Source organism: Esox lucius, chromosome 11, assembly GCF_011004845.1.
Source record: "Esox lucius isolate fEsoLuc1 chromosome 11, fEsoLuc1.pri, whole genome shotgun sequence".
Classification (NCBI taxonomy): Eukaryota; Metazoa; Chordata; class Actinopteri; order Esociformes; family Esocidae; genus Esox; species Esox lucius.
In genome coordinates this window covers 46,136,553-46,161,841 of record NC_047579.1, presented here as the reverse complement: position 1 = coordinate 46,161,841, position 25,289 = coordinate 46,136,553, and the positions used below count along the sequence as shown (strand labels likewise).

General features: G+C 40.6%; 1 protein-coding gene across 1 annotated transcript in view; it reads left to right on the top strand.

The window, feature by feature from the left end:
- The first annotated feature begins 533 nt into the window (after positions 1-533).
- shisa9b (shisa family member 9b) overlaps positions 534-25,289 on the top strand; it is a 34,985-nt gene continuing 10,229 nt past the window's right edge. Inside the window, exons 1-3 of the mRNA XM_010874891.5 lie at positions 534-1,199; positions 5,970-6,085; positions 25,115-25,273. Coding sequence (XP_010873193.1) covers positions 619-1,199; positions 5,970-6,085; positions 25,115-25,273 — 856 coding nt within the window. The 5' untranslated portion in view covers positions 534-618. The remainder of the gene's footprint in view (positions 1,200-5,969; positions 6,086-25,114; positions 25,274-25,289) is intronic.

The following is a 25,289-nucleotide window of genomic DNA, read 5'->3' as shown; positions in this document are numbered from 1 at the left end:
TACCCACATTTGATTTGACTTAATAAGTTTGCAACATGCAACCTTACAGGATTATACAAAAGGAAAATCTGTCATAATTTATTTTCAGAATTTACTAAATGTTTCTGCCTACTACACTATGAACATTTTGATTATGTAAAAAAAATACTACAGACTGCACACTTCTGATCTCTCTCTCTCTCTCTCTCTCTCTCTCTCTGTCTCGCCCCACCTACCACAAGTGTCACCCACTCCTCTTTTCTTTCCCACTCACTCTCAGTAAACGGTTCGGTAATACTCCTACTGCCTAGGCTAACCTACCAAAGGGCTCGGACTGTCAACGGAGATGATATCAGTGGCACTAAAACAATTGAAGATAGACTACCTGTAGGCACTGAAAAGTGTCTCATGGGTTAAATATATATATATATATATTTATATATATATATATGTATATATATATATGAATATATATATATTTATATATATATAAATATATCTCGCTATATATATTTATTTATTTAGATAAATATGTATATATATTGGTATAGTTATATATATATACATATACACATTTAGAATACGCGTAGAAGTTATAGCCAAAACCATCTTGCTGTTGGATATGCTTACAAGCTTGTTATGATACGTCGCGTGTCGTTCGTCTGCAGTGGAGAAAAGAAAGTAACAAAGGGGACGCACATGATGAGAAGCGCGGGGATTTTGCTTGGATACTTTTGGATGAAAGTTCTTGTGTGCAACGCAGAGGGGGAGCCTGGGCAGAAGTTGAATGGTTTTATTATGGTACCAACGGGTACAAACGATTCAAAAGAGAATGGAGAGAATATAATTTCGGAGGGACCGCATACAAAGGACAACTGCTGGGGTTATTTCGATGTGATGGGCCAGTGGGATCCGCCGTTTGTGTGTCAGACCGGCAGTTATCTATACTGCTGCGGAACCTGTGGCTTCAGATTTTGCTGTGAGTTTACAAGCTCGCGACTGGACCAGACCACCTGCAAAAACTACGATTCCTCGCGGTGGGTGATGACACGCAAACCGCCGTCTAAGAAAAACGACCCCTCTCACGACCCCACAAAGGATAAGACAAACTTAATCGTATATATAATATGCGGAGTTGTGGCCATAATGGCCCTTGTTGGAATATTCACAAAACTTGGACTTGAAAAGGCGCACCGTCCACACAGAGAAAACATGTCGAGGTATGTGTGTAGCCAAAACAAACCCAACTGTCCCTCTGTACAGTTAGTGTGAGGCAATAATTTGGAGACCTATTAATCTAAAATAATTAATTGTAATTATAATATCGAGTTATCAATTGCCAGCATCAATCGATACAGTCCACTCTGAAAACGCTTACCCTCACCTATATATGGGATGCCTAAACCCCGGTCATACTGATGCGTGTTGGAGTTTATCATTTTCATATCAAGTTAAACGAATAGCCTCAGACCTTTTACTGCATTGTGTTGTACAACTCAGGGCGTTCACCCAATGACCTGTGCAATATGATAGTTTGCCGCTGTATTTCCTGTAGGTTGTTCGATTTCATTCGACAATTGATATTTGGTGACCTAAATTAATTGACATGCTAGCTAAACTAGCTAAAAGGGCGCTCAAGAAAAACTCGGTGGTTGAATTCGATAAACGTTTTAGAAAATGTATGAATTGCAGCACTTCTTGAAGGACTGCATAGAAAAAACGTAAACGTCTTCTGAATTTAACTTTATTTTTAAATAATCAAGTGATGAATCAGTGTTGTTGCTAGAAAGTAAATCAGTAACAAACCAATTAAAACCACTTATATGTTTGTGTAATTATAACGAATGAGCTGCGATGCTTATCCTCTATATTATAAAGGTCGAGCTGATTTATGCTCAATAGTCGAAGGTGGTCCTACCAACAACACCTTAAGTCATATTTCTTAAAATACACATGTATGTACCTATGTTTTTCCTGTACAGTCCTTCAGAAGAGAGCTCACAATTCATAGATATAAAATATAAAGGGAACACGTAATCATCACAGCATAACACCAAGTCAGTTAAACTTCTGGGATGTCAATATGTCCAGTTAGGAAGCATACGTTATTGTGAATCAGTTTTGGTGCAAATTAAAGTGACAACAGGTGCACTCAAGAGGCAACAGCAAGACAACCCCCAAAAAGGGAATGGTTTTGCAGGTGGTGGCAATTGCTCTCTCCTTGTCATTCCTGACTGATTCTTCCCTATAGTTTTTCATTTTGCTAGTGTCGTTGTCCCTAATGGTAGCAGGAAGCGGTACCTGCAGCACATTCAGTTTGCACAGGTAGTCCAGCTCCTTCAGGATAGCACATCCATACATGCCTTCGCATGAAGTTTTGCTGTGTCCCCAGTACAGTTTCAAGAGCATGGAGGAGATACTAGGAGATGGGCCATTACACAAGGAGAGCTGGACAGGGACGTAGAAGGTGTTAGATTCAGTCCAAGTTTGATCCATGAACAAAATAAATGCAACCGGAAGTCAGGGGAGAGCCATCTTTATTCAGCATGAGTCTATGATGTTGACCTTCCATTTCTCATTTCTATCTCTCTCCAATGATTACAAAGTGGACACAGTATTTATGCCACAGCACATCCCCTCCAATATCTGTCTGTCTTCCAATCACATACGTGTATTCTATATCCTAACCTTACATGGCCTAATAGTGTCCCCTCTTATTTTTCTTGGCTCCACAGCTTATCAGGTTGTGTGGGGACCCTCAGTAGTAGATACCAACTGCTTGTGATACGGTACCTCATATAGCACAAGATAACGAACCACTCCTCTAACAAGAGAATAGAACTAAAATACATGCATATCATCAGGTACAGACAGGTTTCCTCACAATGGTATGTGCCAACCTACGGTCCATGGGTCTATTCATAGAGTCTATGACAGTCAGATGGAAAATATCCTATCAGGATGTGTGGAAACCATCAGAAATCGGGCATCACATTTCCTACCTAGTGTCCTTCGTACAGAGATCATTAATACTCTCATACATTGTGTAATTCAGCTACTTTTCATGCCCAATATTTATCAAAGGGCATCAACCCAGCAGCAGGACTGGTATCTGCTCCTTTGTGCAAGGAGGAACAGGAGGAGCACTGCCAGAGCCCTACAAAATGACCTCCAGTGGGCTACTGGTGTGCATGTTTCTGACCAAACTGTCAGAAACAGACTCCATGAGGGTGGCATGAGGGCTTGTCATCCATCTAGTGGGACCTGTGCTCACAGCCCAGCACCGTGCAGCTCGATTGGGATTTGCCAGAGAAAACCAGAATATGCAGGTCTGCCATTGGCGCCTCGTTCTTTTCAAAGATGAGAACATGTTCACACTGAACTCGTGACAGATGTGAAAGAGTCTGGAAACGCTGTGGTGAATGTTATGCTGCCTGCACTGTAAAACCTAATAAGTTCAGAATACTCAAAACTTAAGTAAATAAGTAATTACTTAAAAATTACAATTTATTGGAACTTTACAGTTAAGATTTTTTTTATTTGTATTTCAAGTTTACTGTACATAAAAATATAGAAGAAAATTATTTCCCAATATGCATTGCCCTTTCAAGTGAACTCTAGAGTTACCATCCATGACTGTATTTGTTAATGACAGAGACATGGTTATTGAACACATTTATTATCTCTAAGTTCACTTTATTGACTGTAATGAAATAGTAAACTGTGAATACCTAACATATCCCAGAAATCCTCATTTTGAATTGAGATCCACCTAGCTCATGGACTATTCATTTCAAATGTCCTCAAAATACACTGTGCTGAAAGCCCTGGTTAAATAAACTTTCAGGAAATCCCCAGGTTTCCAAAAATGAAATAACTGCTTCAGCTGATATTTCTGGAAAACCTGGGAACTTAACTAGACTTGAGCAAAGCTACCCACAATGCACTGGCTTGCAAAGGAATGCAAAATTCCTATTGAAATCCAGCAAATGTTTTGACAGGAATATTTTTTATGTAATTGTTACAATCATTTCAGTAGTGGGTGCAAAATATATGTTTGACTAAATGATTGGATTACTTTAGACAAATGTATGTGTTTGATGTATGTGTAGCTAAGATGAATCAATCATTCAATGTCCATGCAAAAAAAGGATAATAAAACAATTCCAAGATCTCAACCTGAGGCAGAGCACACTGGGAATATTTTCATTTTTAAACGTAGTGAAAGTCAGTATAACACAAAACATTTTAAGTAATTGGGAACATTTCTCTTACTTTGAGCTACCTTTAGTAGAAACATTTGAGGAAGAAACACATTCGGGTTTACAGTGTGCAACATCCTCCAGCATGACTGGTTTGGCGGTGGGTCAGTGATGGTCTCAGGAGGCATATCCTTGGAGGTTCGCAGAGACCTGTGTTCCTCCTGGTGCAGGACAATGCCTGGCCTCCTGACCAGAGTGTATAGGCAGTTCCAGGATGACGACGGCATTGATTCCATTGACTAGCCCTCACATTCCCCAGACCTGAATCCAATTGAGAACCTCTGGGACGTTATGTATTGGTACACCTGATGCCGCCAAGTAGTGCCACAGATCCTCCAGGAGCTCACTGAGGCCCTGATCTAGGCCTGTCAGGAGATCTCCCGGGACTCCATCCTCCGTCTCATTTGGAGCATGCCCAGACATTGTCGGGAGTTCATACAGGCACATGGGGGCCACACACACCACTGAGTCACATTAAGATAGATCTTTTTATATCTTTTCCATGTTTATAAAGTTCTATTACCATGTTACGCAGGTCTTTTCCCAGTTCTTTTCTGCTCCCCATGGCTCAGTATCTAGCCTGCTCAGTGCATCCCCGTGAGAGCTAACAAACCTATTGACTATTTATACACAGACACTAATTGCAAGTTAAAAAGCCAGGTGTGGGAAATTCACCTTTAATTGCCATTTTCACCTTTGTGTCACCTTGTGTGTCTGTAACAAGGCCAAACATTCAAGGTTTTGTAAACTTTTGATCAGGGCCATTTGGGAGATTTCTGTTATCATTATGATTTAAAAAGGAGCCAAACAACCGTGTGATAATAAATGGCTTCATATGTTTTCTATCCTTAAATATGATCAGTCATATTTTCAGAATCAATGCCAAAATGTCACAATTTATGCCAGGGTATGCCAACGTATGAGCACAACTGTACGTTTGAGTGTCTAGTTTGAGAAACAGACTCCTCACAGTTCCTCAACTGGCATATTCATTAAATAGTTCCTGCAATACACCAGTCTGAAAGTCAACAGTGAAGGGGTGACTCCGTGAAGCTGGCCTTTAAGGCAGAGTTGCAAAGTTAAAGCCATTTCTCAGACTGGTCAATAAAAAGAAAATATTATGACAGGCAAAAGAACACAGACATTGGGCAGAGGAAGATTGTAAAAAAGTTTTATGGACAGACAATCTAAGTTTGAGGTATTCGGATCACAAAGAAGAACATACGTGAAACACAGACAAAATTAAAAAAATGCTGGAGGAGTGCTTGACACTATCTGTCACATGGTGGAGGCAATGTGATTGTCTGTGTTTCACCGTATTACTTACCATACGGCAGCTTCTTCAGATTACCTTTACAAATTGATATCTAGAATGCCAAAGGTCTGCAAGGCTTGTAATTGCTGCAAATGGAAGATTCTTTGACGAAAACAACATTTCTAGGACACAATTATTATTTCAATTACAAATCATTATTTTTAACCACAAACTTTTGAACGGTAGCGTATATAATGTTTTACAATGGCTAAAGTTATCAATGGAAAGTGAGCCCAGTAATCCACTGTTGAATACATGCTATATTAAACAATAACCTTTTAATTTAGTAAAAAAGCATGATATCAAATTTGATTGCATTATTCAAACATTAAGATCTGTAAGGAAATATTTAGTGTACAGTGGTAAACTATTTAAACTATTGTAATTTCTAAGCACTGTTGTAATTTCCTCAGGGCACTAGCACAGGTGATGCGCCCGCCGGGTCCAGGAGAACCCTCAGAAGACATCAGCGTGCACGGACAGCACTATGAGAACATGCAAGCCAACAGGGTACCTGCCAACAGTGTCCGTAAGTGGACCTCTATCTTACAATGTCGGATTTCAAAAATAATTACCACTATTTAATAATTTGATTCACAATGGAATGTACAACCACTTGTAAGGTATGTATTATGTGACCGCTATGGGGATTATATTGCATGATCTTGGCAATTCTTACAACATCCATCCATCAAATTGTTTTAAACAATTAAACCATATCATGGAAGAATATTGACATCTCATTCTGTGCCTATGCTAGAGTAGTATTGAAAGTCCCAACAAACTCTGATTGGTATTTGTGGTTTTAAGTGATACATCTGGAAAAACAAACATTTTAGGGATTTTGCAGACACTCTTGTACAAAGTGACTTATTTTTAACCTTGTTGGTTAGTATTTGAACGCGTAATGTTTTGGTTAGTTTAACCACTAGGGCTATCTGCTGCCCTCAATTCATATTCAAAGGCTTGTTCACTAACACCCTTTACCTTTCTGGCTCGCCTTATTTAGCTGCCCCAGATAAGGGGAGGTTGTGAAAGAAATCCATTTTGGAGAGTCCTTTGGGCTGCTAAAGCAATTACTCACAGCTTCAGTAATCATTTAACACACTGGGATAATTATCATCAACTGCTGCTGACTAATACTAGTACTGTATATCATTCTCGCTGCTCTTCACCTCTCTGCGTTTTGTTTCTCTTCACTCTTTTTCATCGGTTTGAAACATGCAGGCAAACATGCAAACACACACAGCTATACACAAGCATGATGATGGACAAGCTCACTCAGACTGCCTTTTACCATCATTCACGCTAGGCTTTAGTCATTTTTATGGATTTGGACTCATGATTTTCTTGTTTAGAAGTAGGTCTAATGCATGCCTTTTGTTGTTGAAGTGCAGTGGAATGACATGTTTACTTGTGGTAGTGCATATTTCAAGCTGAAAAAGACTGTCAAAATTTGACATGAAAAACAAGTTGGTTCTGTTCTTTGCAATGGACAAATCCATCAGGAATTATAATGATAATAGGAATGTTAGTTTTCTGTCGACAATGTAAGCATATTTCAGTAGTGTTTGCACTTTTTGTTGAAAAGAAGTGATTAAGCCATCTTTTGGTGAATTAAGAGCTTCAACTTTGACTCTTGAGTGTAGCTGCCACCATCACTCCTAGTCCAAAAAAAAAGTAAAAGGTAAAGCTTGGAGCCTTTTATTTGCATGAGGAGCCTCTATATTTGCACCAGCATTTTCTCCTACCCCATGGGCTTACCACACGGATTTGAGACCCAGTTAAGCAAAAAGTTGTGCTGCTTGATACTTTACATTCTAACTCCACACAGTAGGGATAGGATCCATAACATTTCACACAATGACACTATGGATTTGATGGTGTCCATAAGTGGAGAGGTGGATTCTGGGTTATCTCTTCATTCCTTTGTCAGTTGCCATCCCACCTCTCCCTAACACAACACAATCTCTCCCAGTCAATTACATCAAGTTGAATCACCAAGGAGCTTTCTAATCTCCACTGTCGGCTAAGAAAGTGTGATGTGTTATTTAGTGTGGCAGCTAAAAAATGACAAAACTCTGGCCCAGTCTCATCGCTGAACAGTGCTATGGGATAAATAGTCTCAAAGGTGCTTACTCATCTTTACATGATGCGTCCTGTTTGTCTGGTTGGCATGTATACTTAGGTATTTTCACACAACTTAAATCTCGTTGACATTTAGGGCTTAGCAAATAGTGAATCAGCAACACAATGTATAATCTACAGAGAGGGCAATAGGCTGACATCTGCTCCACATCAAAGCACTTAATGACAACCGGGTTAAGAAGTGTACAGGCAACCTTCCCAGGCCTAGGTCAGATGGACATTATTGGTATAAAGGACTTGCAAATCCTGCAATGTGTCATCAGCCAGTCAACCTCTCGACAATACAGATACTTAAACTTGAATAGCTAAACAGATGTGCTTTTGGGGGTCCAGTTATTTGTGTAAAGTGAGTAGAGGAGGGTTAAGAACATGCATCCTTGCGGTGCTCCAGTGCTTAGAGTCCAAAATGAGCTTGCTACCTTCTTTTGTTGAGTCCTATTGGTGAGGAAATCAGTTATCCTCTAAGTTAATCTTGGAAAGTTCATTTTGGAGAGTTGTAGTAGTTCTGGGATGATGGTGTCAAACACGAGGAGGGGGAGGTTGGGCGTAAGGTTGCCTGGGGACCTTTTGAGAGTCAAATCTGCGGTAGTATTGATAGCATTTGTTTGGCAGTGCTATGTCCACTGCAACCACAGGGGTTTTGATTTGTGTTTGCTCTTCCTAATGCCTTTCCAGATAGACAAAATATATCTGCTTGTGAATTGCTTTCCAGCCTGGTGCAGTACTTGTGTTGCAGATTACTAACTCAAACTTTTTTCTTGGCCTCTCTGAAGCTCTGGGCATCATTTATTTTGCAGATATACCTGAGATGCAGAGATACATGGCTTGTTGTTACTGCTCAACACAAATGTTTATGGAATGCACATTTCTTCAAATCCCTTGATTAAGGATGGCCCTGTCAGTGTATTTTTGTGTTTCATCTATGTTGTCCTTGAATATGTTCCAATAAATAGCTCTCCCATGGCCACATCAGTCCATTTCATGCAGTGCATGTTTTACAGGCTTTGCAGTTTCATGTTGCTGTCTGAATGCAGTGATGAGTGGGATAATAACATGGCCGGAGTTCTTGTTTCAAGGCTCACTGAGAGAAAAAGTAATGTATGAAAATAGTTTTTCAGTCAGCAGAGCAAAATGTAGTTAATTGTAGTGACATCCCCTGCACCTCTCATCTGTGATGCTGTCGAGTGAGCAAGAACTATCAAACCTGTGGAACGTTTCTACCACGTAGAATCAAAGCACTAAAGTATTCAGGCTGTTCTGGAGTAAAATTTTCCCAGATCAACACACTTCATCAACTTGTGACTAGGTGTAGAAACGCCAAAACATTTTAAACATCGTGATAATGAAAGTAGCACAACATATTAACATAGTCTAAATGCTCTTGAACCCAAAGTATGCTGACTTGGCAGAGTCGCCGGTTACTACAATACTAACTGTATCAAGTAACATTATTGGAATCAACAATGTATGTTCGTTTCTCTGTAATGGAATGTGCATGGCAAAACATTTCAGACAGCTTTTTGGGGACATTTTTACCATGGTTTTGTGTATAATCTACACAAAACCGGTTTGTTAAAAATAACCCAATTAAAGTTGCTTTGATAACCCAGCACTTGCTAACTATTGGCCAAATACAGAATTAATTCTAACCAGCAGGGTTGGTTTGTGCCTTCAATCCAGAGCTTTGGGTTGAGGGGTAGACCTAGCTGCTTGGTATATTACAATATATTGCTGGGTTCAAATAACCAGTTTGTTAGGTTCTGAAAGAAACTGAGCACATTGTGTTTGGGGAGCCAGCTGCTGGGTATTTTGTTTATGTAATCCTTGGGTTATTTTAACTGTCATTCTAATTTCATTTTTGCTTGCATGTATTTGCATCCCAGGGCATGCTTCTGTCAGCTGGCAAACCAAAGTAATTGTCTAAGGCAGGGAATTGCTAGGGACCTCATGATATGTATTGCCTGGATTCGCACAGCTCTATTTTTATTGTGATTTGACGTTCTAAACAAATAGCTGACCATATGTCTAGGGCTGTCACGATTAGGACATTTTAGTTGACAATTAATTGCAATTAACAATTTAATTGTCTACACTGTAAATATTATGCTACTTTTATAGTGTAAGCCTAATAATATTGTATAAATACATCTGATCTGGAGAGGATTGTTTGTGGTGTTTGCGCTTTTGAGTGCCACCTTTATGGAGCAAATCCAGCAACTTGCCTCAATAATTGGGCTCACCTTTTTCTATTTGGCTTAAAACCAAAATGTGCCCAGAGCTATGCAGTTGTGTTTGCCATTGGAACTACCAATGAATCAATGTTGTTAATGATTGCTGTTCACAAAACGCAACGGCAAAGCAATGACAATAAAATTTACCTGTGCATCGAAAATGTTTCACCACTTTCTCTGCTGCAAATACACTGCTCAATATTAAGGGAACCTGTAATCATCACAATATACAGGGTTTTCCCTGAATTCTAAACTCAAAGGCGACCGCCTTCTCAAAATCTTGCACCGCCTCTGTGTGTCAGGCATTGTAAAACATGATTTTTTGCTCATAAAATACCAGTGAAACACTGCAGCTAATGTGATAGTAGGAGTAAACTTTTTCCATATTGCCAGTGTTGCCAGGTTGGGTGTTTTCTAATAAATTTCTAATGAGTGGGGCAATATTTTTGTGGAGTCCTCCAGAGAATAGCAGTGTACTGTCAATGAAATCTGGCAACCTTGCATACAGGACCACATGGGTACTGACATTGCAGAGATGAGTAATGTTGGGACAACAAGTGGACTTTAGTTTTCTTTTACACCCCAAAATATTTCAGTTAAACGTAACCTTAAACTACATCCAATCCACATAATTTTTGTTTTTACGTTTCAGGTGACTTTATATAGCCTAGAATACAGGCTGTTGACAACCCCGCGGCTGCACCAATGAGGTGGCGCGTAGCCAAATTTAAAAATGTGTTACGATCGGCTATCATGTTGTGAAGAGGGAGAAACCATAAATGGACTATGTCCATGCTTTTATGTCACATCAGATAAGCAAGCATCTTCATGAGAAGATGATGATATTTATAGTATTTTGATATTTTGATAACCCTTTATAAAAAGTAATGATGTGTGTTTTATCATATTTATGTAAACAGCCATTGATTGGATCAGCTCGTATGTCTCATATCACATGCAAATATGTGGTATAAATCAATATTCTGATGATATTAAATTTACATAACTTATATCTGTAAAATCCAATTATATTGTATATATTTTAATTCAGTTCGGGCCAGTAAAAATACGGGTCAGAAGATTTTAGACCAAAGGGTCAGTGAGAAAAAAAGTTAGCTTTGGACCCTGGATTTGCATGTAAATATATTATTACAATATTTACTGTCATCCTCTGTCTGTTAAAGAGGCACTGAGAACCGTTCTATAGTTGTATCTATTAAAAATTGTTAGATTCTGTCCAAGTGTGATCCATGAACAAAATAAATGCAACCAGAAGTCAGGGGAGAGACATCTTTATTCAGCATGAGTCTATGATGTTGTCCTTCCATTTCTCATTTCTATCTCTTCCATAATTACAGAGGCAACACAGTCTTTTATGCAAGTATACATAGGAGGTTGCCAGTGGTCATAAACAACCATTACACATTCCAATACCCTCCAATAAGAAAGGTTTATCCTACAACAGACCCTTGTATGGTATGTTCCAACCTATGGTCAATGGACCTATCCATATAGCCTATGTCAGTCACATGGGCAACTCCTAGCAGGAGGAATGGACAGAATGTATGGACAGGATGTGTGGGTCCCTTCAGTAACAGGCAACACGTCCTGTCTATGGTCCCTTCTTTCAGAGTTAGTCAGCACATCTGTGTTGTGTTAAGCTTCTCATGCCCATTTGCACATAGTACCCTGGAAAAATCATACTGTACCTCAAGGTTTCTTTGATGAGAGCTTTCTAATTTTGTTGAAATAATTATTACTCACGTTAATGAATTCAGGTGGAGGTGCTGACATGACAGGCGAATAATGAATCATTCTTTAAACAGACCCTTTTTCCCTTCTGTGCCCGGCCCTCCTTGAATAATTATCAGTTCATTACCAACCGGCACACATTCTGACAGGTAGGTTGTGCAAATCAAGGGCTTTGGAGCAGCAAGTGATGGGATGAAATGGGAACTTCAATGTTGTGACCTATGGCTGCTTCACAGTTGGCTCATAGAATAGTTGTTAGTAAGACACTTCTAGTCCTACTGAAAAAATATAATCAGGGAAAGGACAATCATGAAGTCCCTCGCTGTACATTGAAATACAAAATGTCATCTAAGGAGCCCAATGTTTATAATATAATATGCTGATAAGACCAATACCCTCATGAATGGACAGTTTTAATCTTTTAATCAGACTGCCTAATGGAATTTTAGAGCAGGATAATAACTTTGGGGTTACTACGGAGATGGGTTTGACCACTTGTTCTGAATATCCTTATATCCAGGCTAGCTGTTGATTAGGAAATTACATGGAGGGTTTGTTGGGGGTTCCAACACATCCACTTTAATGTAATATTTATATTAAGGCCTGCAGGGAATGGTCACAGCTTCAAAGGGGTCTTTCTTCTTCGCTTACTCTTTTAAAGAGGATTCTTTGGTCATCGTTTCACTCTCACACACACACAATAGATATTGTTGTGAGAGAGATACTAACATACAAAGCTACTTTGTCAACTGGACATTAGGTAAAATATTTTACCTGCAGGAACAACACCATAATCAATCAATCAATCAATCAAATTTATTTATAAAGCCCTTTTTACAACAGCAGTTGTCACAAAGTGCTTTACAGAGACACCCGGCCTTAAATACATGTGACCGAGCTCTCTTGAATCTATTAGCGATTAATACACTTGTTAAGCTGTAGACGACCGTGAGACACAAAAACACAGGGCACTTATTTATAAAACTAGAGAAATTAAAGCACTATAGATGGATTTCTGAATTTAGACCAAGTGCTGAAACTGCAATGGACTATAAAACAACAAAGCCTGTTAGTATACAAAGAATATAACATGTCCATTCTTCAATAAATATAATACAACTTTGATAACATAATTGCTACAGTGGCCGTATTTTACTAAATCTCAGATAATCGCTTTGATAATCGTTTGAAGTTGTTTACATCAAATGTATGAGAAATGTATGAGAAATCATCTTAGTTTTCTGGCATTTTGCCTCTTGTGTCTTTGACTCACTTATTGGCAGGTGTCAGAATGTTGTCTCTATAGGGCCCAGTCCTGCCCTGGTTCTCCTGCCATTCTGGTTTGCCTAGGATGCTGCCTCTGTGCCAGGGGCTGTGGGTGCCTGGTTGGCATTGAGTGAAATGGTCCAGACATAGCTGTCACTTTGACATGTCACTCATCAAAGATCCACCAGCCGTCAATCCTCTCAAACAGAGAGGGCTGTGCTCTAGTTTCCTCTCTTCAGAGTAGGTGGCTTCTTGCTGCCTGTGCCCTATTCCTGTCCTGTCCTGTCCTATCTGCCGCTGGCACTGTCTTGACCACACACAGTCATATCCCTCTCCTACAGACCTAGCCTGTATGAGCAAAGGGCACCTGTGGCCGATTAGCCCATTTTCTGTCTTGGCAGCCAGCCGAAAAGAACAAAGTCCTCCCTTGCTGCCAACACAAGTGCGGAAAGGCCTGGCAAGCCATTTTCCCACCAGACACAGTGTCACAGCAAACTGTTTTCATATGGTTACTCCTACCTACAGCGATGAATGGAAAAACAACACCTTCATTACCAGTTACATTCCAGATTTCTACATCACTTTTTGTATTTTCTCTTTCTTATATCTTTAGAGTGGTACTAGAAAAAGAGAATGTTGTGATTATTTTCAGACTCAGTAGTTAAGCTTCTGCCTAAGGGCCACATTTCTCTAAAAACAAATGTACTGCATACTTAGATTGTAGGCTTATGTCTGTATTACCTGATCTGAATGATAAAACCTTGTCAATCTAGCACACACAGATGATAATATTTACTCCCACTACTAGCGTACAAATGGAATATTCTCTAGTCTAAACCTCTGCATTTACTGTACCATATAGGACATGGCAATTGGCAAGCATGTTAACAAGTGTATAGTAATTCTGTTTCACATAGCTGTTAACATTTAATTTTGTTGACCAGTCATATTTGTATCTGTGTTGTGTAGACACTTGAAGTGCATGAACACCATTGACCTACCTTGAGGCATAAAGAGTAACCCTTTCACGCAAACCCCCCTTTGCACACACTCCCTCATGCCAGACTTTAAATAGTTAATAATGGTGCACTTCACATATATTAATGCACAAAATGGTAAATATGTTTATGTATATTTATAACAAATATTTATTTATTTATAACAAATAATTATTCTGTGCTTTCTTTTCAATTTCTCCCTACAATTACTGAATTATACATCCTTAAATTGCTAAAAATGGGGATTCAGTAATTAATAAGTAATCATTATGTTGTCCATTTAATATTCACTTAGCATAAGGAAACATCAATTTAATTCAATAATACAAAAGAAAAAAGGTCATACAGTTAAATAAAGAGTATAATATAGAGTATAAAGAGTATAGAGTATAATGGAGGCATTTAAATGTATTACACTTTAATTTCATGCAGGCTTCTTATTAAAACTGATGCACTCCTCTCAAATCCCAGTTCATGAAACAGTGAATATGTTTTTGTATATTTAATGTACCTTATGTAAATCATTATTCTGTGCTCTCCTTTCACTAAAGTTACTGAATCATCTAATGCTTAGTGCTAACAACGAGGTCTCTTATGAATAAGTAATGCAACATCACTGTGTTGTCCATTTAATAGCGTAGGGCAATGTACATTTCTTTTAGTGATACAGAAGCAAAATGCTTATGAAATTGATTATTACATGCACTGTCATCATGTAAATAAATAGTATATGCACTGCAGTGTAGGCAAGTAAATTAATTATATTTTAATTAAATTCAGCCTATTCTCCCTCAGCAGATGAATGATGGGAATGCAAATGATTGCTCATCTGGATGTTGCTATATGGTTAATGTATAAACTATGAAAACAGAACCTTGTAATTTGGACATTCCATCACTTGAGAGAAGGAAAAAATATATATATCTCTTGAGAGTAACCTGTTTACCAAGTTTTCCAATCTAATCAAAACAAGTATTTATAGTGAATCGTCTGCCTCAACCGCACCCAGGGTCTGGCAGTGTAGGCTCCGTTCTACTAGAGGCAAATTCATGAATATGTATACTGTAAGTGCAACGTATTGAAAGCAGGTGGAGCCCAAAGGAATAAATACAAATGTTTTGAGACAAGAGAAGAGAGGAGGCGCTATTCTTTTGTTGATTTTATCCAGTTCACCTGTTGGACTGGAATTCAGTTTAGTTATTTACCCCATTTGGTCTTGTCTTTTTACATTTTGGTCTAAACTGCCTAGTTGAGCGAGCAGTGTAATAAAAACCAGAACAACAAGGACTGTTTGAGTCCGCTGGGTGATGCAGGAACTTAGTCACATATTGGATATCATGAAAATGGCTATTTAGTATCTCCTTAAGCATTATCAAGTTAAATATTTTTTAAACGAGTCAAACATTATGCTGTGGATGGTGTATTACAGCACCCAGTTCTGAGCTGCAGAACAGGAAGGAAAATGGTCAGGAATCCCCCCTGGGTGGTTTTAAAACAGATTTACATAGTCTTTGCATGAATACAGGATGGATCAACTACTGTTGTAAGTATAAAATCATGACATAAATTCATATATGAAACAAAGAACACCTCATATCTTTATTTCCTTAACTGCTTCATTTGTTTATTGATGATTTTACTGCGGATGGAAGTAACATAAATAGGCTAATTGTACAGTAACATCATACTGCAATAAATACTACTAGTAATAATACTTTTATTTATTGAACATGAGACTTAAGGTAAAAAGCTTCTTCACAAGAAACTACAAGGTGTTATTTATCAGAAAGGTGTCTGCAGTATAGGCCTGACAAAGATCATCTGAGAAGATACACAGTGTCAGCTGGGGGCATCCAAATACTAAATATAATAAGTGCTTAATTTGGACATTGCATTGATACTTTTGGTTCCTTGAAATACGGGGACAATCGGATCTGGGCATCTCAGGCTCTGCTCACTTGGATTGCATCCTACCTGGCAGGCCACTCCTACCAGGAAACGTGAAGTGAATCAGTGTCTGCCGTGCTAACTTTTCCAACTGGTGTTCCAGGCCCTCTCCTCTCCATACACCAAGTCTCTGGGCTCTGTCATATCCTCGCATGATCTGTCTTTCCTATTACTGCTAAGCAGACACCACTCAGCTTCTTTTCCCCCTTTCCACCTTCTAACACCCAAGTGACAATAAATATATTTGCGAGCCTGGCTGACATCTCTACTTGTATCTTTGCCCACCACCTCAACCTTAATCTTGACAAGACTTAGCTACTATTCTTTCTACAGGACTTGCCCATCATGGTTAACAACTGTGAGGTTTCCTCCTTCCAGAGTGTAAAGACCCTTTGTGTGACCGTAGACAACAGCCTGGCATTCTCTGCTAACACCACGGCAGCTTCATGCTCAACAATGTTTGTAGAGTACCCCAGCAACCATCATCTAGGTTTTAACTTTCCCATGTTCTACTGTCAACCCACTTCTTCGCACACTAACTTTACATATTATGTGTATGATGTTCTTTCCAGCAATTCTTTGATTAGAATGCACTCACTAGTAAGCTGTGTGGTTGCTTCAGGTTAAAGACTAAAATGTCAATGTAAAGTGTTCAATCAATCAAATTTATTTTACAAAGCCCTTTTTACCTTAGCAGCTGCCACAAAGTGCTTTTACAAAACAATCAGTCTGAAATCCCAAGGAGCAAGCAACAACAGTGTTAACAGTGGCTAGGAAAAAACTCCCTAAAAGGGGGCAAAACTTAGGAAGAAACATAAAGGGGAACCAGGCTCTGAAGGGTGGCCAGTAATTTTCTGGCTGTGCCGGGTGAACATTTTAAGAGTACAAATTGTAGTAGTTAATGAATGCATATAGGCTGTGTCCAGAGTCTATAAAACATAATCCAGGTCAGAAGCATGACCAGATGGACAAGGAAAGGGACAATTGGAGGAGAGGAATGGTCTGGAAACAACTGGGAACGTCAGGTATTGTCTTGATCTGCAACACAACCAGGAGGACTTTGGACGGGGACAGCTACGAGTCTTTTGAGCTGGGTACTCCAGAAGTGTGGTCCAAGATCTCTTGTCCTCCTTAGTTTAAACAGATCAGGAGACAAGGACAATATAGAGAGTGCATTCCTTAGATTCACAAGGATTTACAACTCCCCTGGATTTACTCCTCGGCATATATAATATAGAAATTCTCGGTACAATTAGAAGGGCTGCATCTTCAAACTTAGGTTACATTTAGGTTGGTATGGCTTGACCAATTCATCAAGGTAAGTAGGAGCAAGTCCATGAACTGCCTTACAGATTAACAAGAAAACCTTAAAATCAGCCCGAGTCTAAACAGGCAACCTGTGTAGAGAATCTAATACTGGAGTAATGTGTCCAAATTATTTCGTTCTAGTTAAGATTGATTGATTTATCAGGGCAGCCGGAAAGAAGAGCATTGTAGTAATCTATGTTTGAAGTAACAAAAGCATGGGTTAGCTTTTCTGCATCCGTTTTTGATAAAAGGTTTCAGATTTTTCATCCAAGGAGAGATCAGGGTCGGGGATCGATAATGCCGAGGTTTCTCACAGTTAGTTTTTTGGGATACGACCATACATCCGGTGAGGTTCACTGTGAGATCTGCCAACAAAACTCTTTATTTCTTGGGTCCTAAAATGAGCATTTTAAAGCAAAAAGTTCTCTGTCATTCACTTCCTAATATCTGAAACAAATGCTTCCAAAGTAGCAAATTTTGGGGCTTCTCCATGTTTCATCGAAATATACAACTGTGTGTCATCAGCATAACAGTGAAAATGGACATTGTGGTTCCAGATGACATCACCCAGAGGCAGCATATATAGAGAAAACAATAGTGGTCCCAATACCGAGCCTTGAGGTACACTAAAAAATACCTTTGATTTGTCAGATGACGTCATCCACACAATCAAAGATTTCAGTTTGTTTTTCAATTGAACTGTTCACATCATAGGTTATATTAAAGGTGGAAAAACTTCTGAAATGATTTATCTTTGTCTCATTCTTTTACATCACAAGAACCTGGCATATGTAGACCCAAAATGGCAAAATGTTCTATAACCTTGACAATTTGTATAAAACTGAAGAAATATTTCTCTCTGAAGCCAAGACAGGGCCATAAAAAACTTTGCATCAAGGTGGGGGCACTCACATTGAAATCTTGCATATGCTGTATTCCCACTGGTGCTTTACCCAGTGTTGAATGTCGACACTAAAAACTTTGGACAGGCACTTTGGACAGGGAAGAGAGGAGAAAACTTTCAAAAGCCTTTGTTTTTACCAAATTTCCAGTGATGAAAATAATCTACCTCTAGCTCAAGAAAGGTGGGACATTTTGTGTGCATACCATCTAAATAATTTGTTTAAAACTAGCTAGCTATTTCTGAAAAGAGCTACTAAATGATATTGTATTGTGTTTGTTATAACTGCCAGCAAAGCGCCTACATACAGTACATAAAAAAACTTGTGCATACTTTAGTGCAAATTAAACCATGCCAAGACCTTATTAATGTACAAGTAGAAGAAAATGGAAAACATTAAGAAGCATTACTATCATTGATGTGGGAATTTTCCTCACTCCTTAACCCTCCATCTCCTCCCCATCTTCTTTCTCTGCTGATGACTTTGTCAACCACTTTCAAAAGCATGGTGATAATATCCGTATCTCATTCAATTGTGGGCCCACGTGCCGGACCATGCATTAATAGATTTTTCCCCACTCTTACCAGATGATGTACTGTAACTAATGATGGCTGGCTATCTGACATGATCTTTTTCAGGGCACTGAAAAAAGCATTGTTGAACTTTACTTTCAGACTTTTGCAATACGATACATCTCTAGGTTATTGTCCGTGCACTGAAGGGAATCACGTGTTCATGTGGTAAAGTGACCGCTAGTTGTCCCAGGATGCTGAGGAGTCTCCTGTTGAATGTTCTACTCTACCAGCTCTTCCTCTGCTGACTTTTACTCTCTGGTATCCATCTCCTTTATAGACAGTAATGTTGTGTGGAAGTCAGATGGGCCTCCTATCTTGCTTTGCCTCTCATTCACATAAAATAAAAGTATATTATGTGTAATAATCTAAATGTGTAATAATCTGAGATACATTTTTGTGCCTTTAATTATTCACAGAGGCATACGTAAATTCAACATTAGAAAACCCTTTTGCGATTAGAAAACCCTGATTAAAGAAGCAATAAAACTGACTAGTTGAGTATCAGAACAGCGCAATCTCTCTCAAACCAGAATAGAAAGAGTACTTATACATTAGTGTCTAATTTGAGGAACAGATGCCTCACAGGTTCTCAACTGTCCTCAACAAATTGGAGATTTGTACTGGGTAAAATGGATCTTGAAGAATGAAGGTTATCACAGCATTATGTAACACCATGCCATACCCTGTGGACGTCGCTTAAATAGGGACAATTTCCTCCTACAACAGGACAACGACCCAAAGCACAGCTCCAAACTACGATTTAGGGAAAAATCTGATGGTATTCTCTCTATAATGGAGTGGCCTGCACAGTCACCGGATCTCCACCATATTGAGCTGTTGTGGGAGCAGCTTGACTGTGTGGTGTGTAAGAAGTGCCCATCAAGCCAATCCAACTTTGTTTGGAAAGGTCATTTTGTATCTTTCAGATATATTTGTGACAAATAATCAGATATGATCAACCTCGGATAAGACTGACAAATAATGTGTAGGATAAAAACATCAGAGATAAAGTTCAGCTTGGATATGCATTCTGTGAGCCATTGAAGACCTCTAGTTTGCGGAGCCTATCCAATTGATCTGCTTTTTTAGGGAGTGATTGGCTCTGCTGATGACATCTCCTGCTCCAGTGTGGTCGTTGCAGGTTCTCCTGTGGAGAGATAGCAGGCACTCACTGTTTCCAGTAAAGACATGCTTTTTGGTTGTCTCGGTCCCATCTCCTTGCACCTGACAAATGGGTGTTTGTAGAAGGACCTTTTTTTGTATATTATGGCGGTATTGACATTTTGTATTTCATGGTAGTAGCCTCGACATTCCTAGTCCTCCCTTTCAGCCTCTCCCTTTCTTCCTGTTGGTCAGGAGAGCTCTCCCTCCATTGAGCCTGATAGTGATCTGAGTGCTGGCCGTCATCCTTCTCTCTGCCAAGGATGTGGCTAGATCAGTGCTTCTGCTGGCTCATTGCCGGTAACACCACCTTCATTGGTTACTCACGGTGTTCCCATCATGCCTCAGGGCGCTGGCCCCTTGGAGTGATCCCCAGCAGTTTTTACAGGGGGCTTCATTGGGCTGTGTTTCACATCCTAACTTTGTAGCCATGGACCCCTCCCTTACAACTGGGGGCGGGGGGGGGGCTCTGTGTAATCACACACTGGTCTGTTTACAGAGAGCTTTTTGCTATTTGTCTAGCCGTCAGCAACTCTGATGATTTGTATTGGTCCAGTGTGTCTGGTCAGGACCGACAACAGGTTTGTGACGGTCAGTGTCGACAGAAATTGTATAATGCGCTCCCCCTCTCTGTTGATGGTGGCATGCTTGTTGTGGATTTGGAGCCATCACCACCTCCTGTCACAACATTTTATCTCAGTGGGGTTCTCAGCGTAGGTACAGGTGTTCTTTTGAGAGGTATTGTGATTGAGTAGATTGATGGCAAACAATTATGTTTAATTAAATATTTAAGTCTATTTAAGTATGTGAAGGGGACTGAATACCTTCTGAAGGTATTTGTGAAAGGCATTTGTAATTGTTTACTTGGTTTGTGGCTTAAATAAAACTATTTGAAACACTACACTTCTACCTGATTTGATGGATTAATGGTGCCTTTCAGTCTTGTCTACTTACTCCCGTCTTGGAAAATGATTATGTACCCATAATTTAAATTTCCTTTATTTATATTTTTATTCTGTCAATACCTTCTGTAGTATTGTGGCAGCTATTAAGTGGGCATTCACCATCCCTGAAACTGCCACCTGTGAGTTTTCTGTCTCCTGACCTCCTTTAGGTCCTTTGGGGCCCGTGGAAAATTATGCCCACATCTGCTTACTTTGCCATGCCAGAAGGCAGGGGGCCAGTCAATTTGCCACGGTTCCATGCAGTCCTCAATTAAGCAGATGTCTGGATGCTGGATTAGTACCATTTTACAACGAGCAGTCATCACTCTTTCCAGCTGGGACCCCAGAGAGGACCAACCACCATGGGGAGCAATGCTACCAAGGATCTGAAACTATTAGCTCTGTCCATTTTCATCCATCAATCAAATAGATTTTTATCAGGGTTATTGAGAGTCATATCAGCTGGGGATAAGCTATGCTGCTGTTGCTTCTGGCAGAGACTTGTTTGGAAGAAACTAAGTTCAAAGAGATTCGATTGAGAGGGGATTAGCCCAGTGGGGACCTAGCTAGTGTAGCTTTCTAGTTTGGAGTGTTCCACGGTTAATGATTTGTACCCCAGGGCTAACATTAAGAGATGCACTAACCAGAGACCATAAAACTTGGTGTAGGAGAGAACTCATCAACTCCATTTCCAATTAGGATGTGTAATGATAATTGTAAGTGTTTGTGTGTATATTCAACAATATATTAAACCATGGAAAATGTAGATTTGTAGAATGTGGAAATGTGCATTTGGCTAGTCCTCATAAAGGGAAATATATATTTAAGGCTTAAGGGTAAAGGTTTGAATTAGGGTTTAGGAGAAAAATATTTTGAATGCGAATACATTGTTTTTTACCAAAATGTTCTAGTAAAGCAACTGTCTGTGTGTATGTATGTCTGTGCTTTTTGAAGTATAAAATAAATATAACAGGCTAGATGACTCTGCTATACAGTGATAGTGAATCAATTAAGATGAAAGCTGATTCAGTGTCTGCAAGATTACATAATTATACCCGTGTTTTACATAACAGAACCAAAAATCCCCAGGGTGTCACAAGGGTGTGTGTGGAAGTAATGAGTCAAACGCAGGGAGGCGGTTAACGTAGCTTGTATTCATTCCTTTGAACGGCACGCCAAGAAACACAGTGAACAAGCTCAAAAAACAAGCGTATAGGAGCTTGTCAGAACAACACCAAAACATAGAACAATACCCCACAAAGACGCCCAGAAACACAGGAACTAATATAGGCAACCTAATGAGGGATTGGACACCAGGTGCGTGCAATAACAAGACATGACAGTGCCGTGGGAGGAGCAGCGGCGTGACTAGAAGGCCTGCGATGACGCAAGCCGAACAACACGCCGGGGGGAAGGCGTGCGTCTCCCACGCAGGTCGTCGTTACAGTACACCCCCCCTTAATGCACGGCTCTGGCACCGCGCCCCGCCAAGAACATCCACCGCTGGCACCCAGCAACGCTCCTCCGGGCCGTACCCCTCCTACTCCAACAGGTACTGCAGGCGCTCCTGAGGTCCATTGTACGCGCTCCTGAGGTCCAGTTTCGTGAAGAAGCGCGCCCCATGCATTGACTCGATGTATTGGGATATCAGGGGGATAGGATATGAATACCGGACCGTCAGTTTATTTAACTCCCTGTAGTCAATGCATGGACACAAACCCCAATCCTTCTTCCTCACGAAAAAAAAACTTGAGGAGGCGGGCGAGGTGGAATGGCCCTGCCGCAGGGATTCAGCCACATAGGTCTCCATCGCTGCTGTCTCTGCCTGCGACAGGGGATACACATGACAATAAGGCAGCACAGCATCTCCCTTTAGGTTTATCGCACAATCCCCTGGCTGATGTGGTGGCAAACGACTAGCCATGGTCTTAGAAAAGACCAGCGCTAAAGCTGCATTTTCCAAGGGAATGTGCACTGCGGAGACATTGTCTGGACTTTCCACCAAGGTCGCACCAACAGAAACACCTAGACACCTCTCCTGACACCCCTGAGACCACCCTGTCAACACCCTCTGCGACCAGGAAATCATTGGGTTGTGTACCGACAATCACGGGAGACCCAACACCACAGGGAAAGCAGGAGAATGAATAACGTGAAATTCAATCTGTTCTGTATAGTCATAGTGAGGGGCACCGTGACGTTCTCAACTAGACCAGTACCCAGTGGTTTGTTGTCTAAGCCCGCTGTCCATAAAATTCCCAGCTGCGCCTGAGTCTACGAGTGCCTTACACTGAGAATTAGCAAGGAAATCAGGGAAGGCCACCAAAAGTGTCATGCAAGTTGCAGCGAGCTCTGACAGTATGTGTGGTCTACTTACTCGGTGTAGGGGTGTCAGGCTTCCTCTGCTCAACCCTTCTCTGTTGGAAGCAGTGGGAGGCAGAGTGTCCCTTCCTCCCACAAAAGGAGCACTCCCTAGGCCGCACCGTCTCCCTATGTGCGGCGCCTCCCACCTCCATGGGTTCAGGTCTGACGACGGGGTGTGCCGGAGGGGGCAGATCATTCCCGGTGCGTCCGCGGGTGGCTAGTAGGTTGTCCAGCCGGATCACCATGTTGACAAGCTGGTCAAACGTCAACATGGCGTCCCAGCATGCCAGCTCCCTACGGACGTCAGGCTGTAAATGGCACCGGAAATTATCTATAAGTGCCCTCTGGCTAGGCCACTCCAGGATCTTATTGTGCTTCTTCTTGAGCCACTCCTTTGTTGCCTTGGCCGTGTGTTTTGGGTCATTGTCATGCTGGAATACCCATCCACAACCCACTTTCAATGCCCTGGCTGAGGGAAGGAGGTTCTCAAGATTTGACAGTACATCGTCCCTTTGATGCAGTGAAGTTGTCTGGTCTCCTTAGCAGAAAAACACCCCCAAAGCATAATGTTTCCACCTCCATGTTTGACGGTGGGGATGGTGTTCTCGGGGTCATAGGCAGCATTCCTCCTCCTCCAAACACGGCGAGTTGAGTTAATTCCAAAGAGCTCGATTTTGGTCTCATCTGACCACAACACTTTCACCCAGTTCTCCTCTGATTCAGATTCAGTTCATTGGCAAACTTCAGACAGGCCTGAACATGTGCTTTCTTGAGCAGGGGGACCTTGTGTGCGCTGCAGGATTTCAGTACTTCACGGCGTAGTGTGTTACCAATTGTTTTCTTGGTGACTATGGTCTCAGCTGCCCTTAGATCATTGACAAGATCCTCCTGTGTAGTTCTGGGCTGATTCCTCACCGTTCTTATGATCATTGCAACGAGGTGAGATCTTGCATGGAGCCCCCCAGACTGAGGGAGAATGACAGTTCTTTTGTGTTTCTTCCATTTACGAATAATCACACCAACTGTTGTCACCTTCTCACCAAGCTGCTTGGCGATGGTCTTGTATCCCATTCCAGCCTTGTGTACGTCTACAATCTTGTCCCTGACATCCTTGGACAGCTCTTTGGTCTTGGCCATGGTGGAGAGTTTGGAATCTGATTGATTGATTGCTTCTGTGGACAGATTTATTTTATACAGGTAACAAGCTGAAATTAGGAGCACTCCCTCTACCTGGGAGCCAGAAATCTGATTGAGAGGGGATGAAATACTTATTTCACTCATTAAAATGCAAACATTTTTGACATGCGTTTTTCTAGATTATTTTGTTTTTTGTTTGTTATTCTGTCTCTCACTGTTCAAATAAACCTACCATTAAAATTATAGACTGATCATTTCTTTGTCAGTGGGCAACCTACGCAAGGTAATGTCCATTTCAATGCACTGGGGCATTAGGATATTAAGACTAAAGAAAAGAGTGCCCCCTCATGTCAGTGGAGATGATTTTGAAAGGACTAAACTAATGTCTTCTGAAGGGGCAATTTATTTCTTCATATTAATTTACATTGCTTTCTTTTAGATCATTTAATCACAGCTGGGTTGCTGCACAGCATGTGTGCACCAAAATATATTTATATTGTTGTTAAATCATCACATCCAGTCGCCAGAGTTTTAATACTCTGACACAACTCAGAGTCCATCACTCTACTGCAGCAAGCTCAAATATGGTATTTAGCCAGACAAGTGCTCTCCTACAAGTCCATTGGTTCCGGTCTATTTTTGGGCTAGTGCTTAGAAACAGAACACTTCGTGGTTCAAAGGACGTGACCTGATCTTTGAATATTTTGAGTCCACTTGGAGTTGATTTGACAAGTTCATAATCAGAAATTGGTGGGGAGTTTTCAAGGTACTTTGAGGTGATATACTGTATTCTGCCATCTAAAATTATTTCTCTCTTTCCTGTAGAGGCTAACCAGATGAATAGTGTGGGTCCAGGTTCTTCACTAATGCAAGGCTTGGGGTCTCCAACCCAACCCTACCCCTCCCTGGGACAAATTCCTAGCCCCTATGAGCAACAGCAACCTGGGATAGAGCTCAACAAGTATGCCTCACTCAAGGCTGTAGGTAAGAGACTGACACT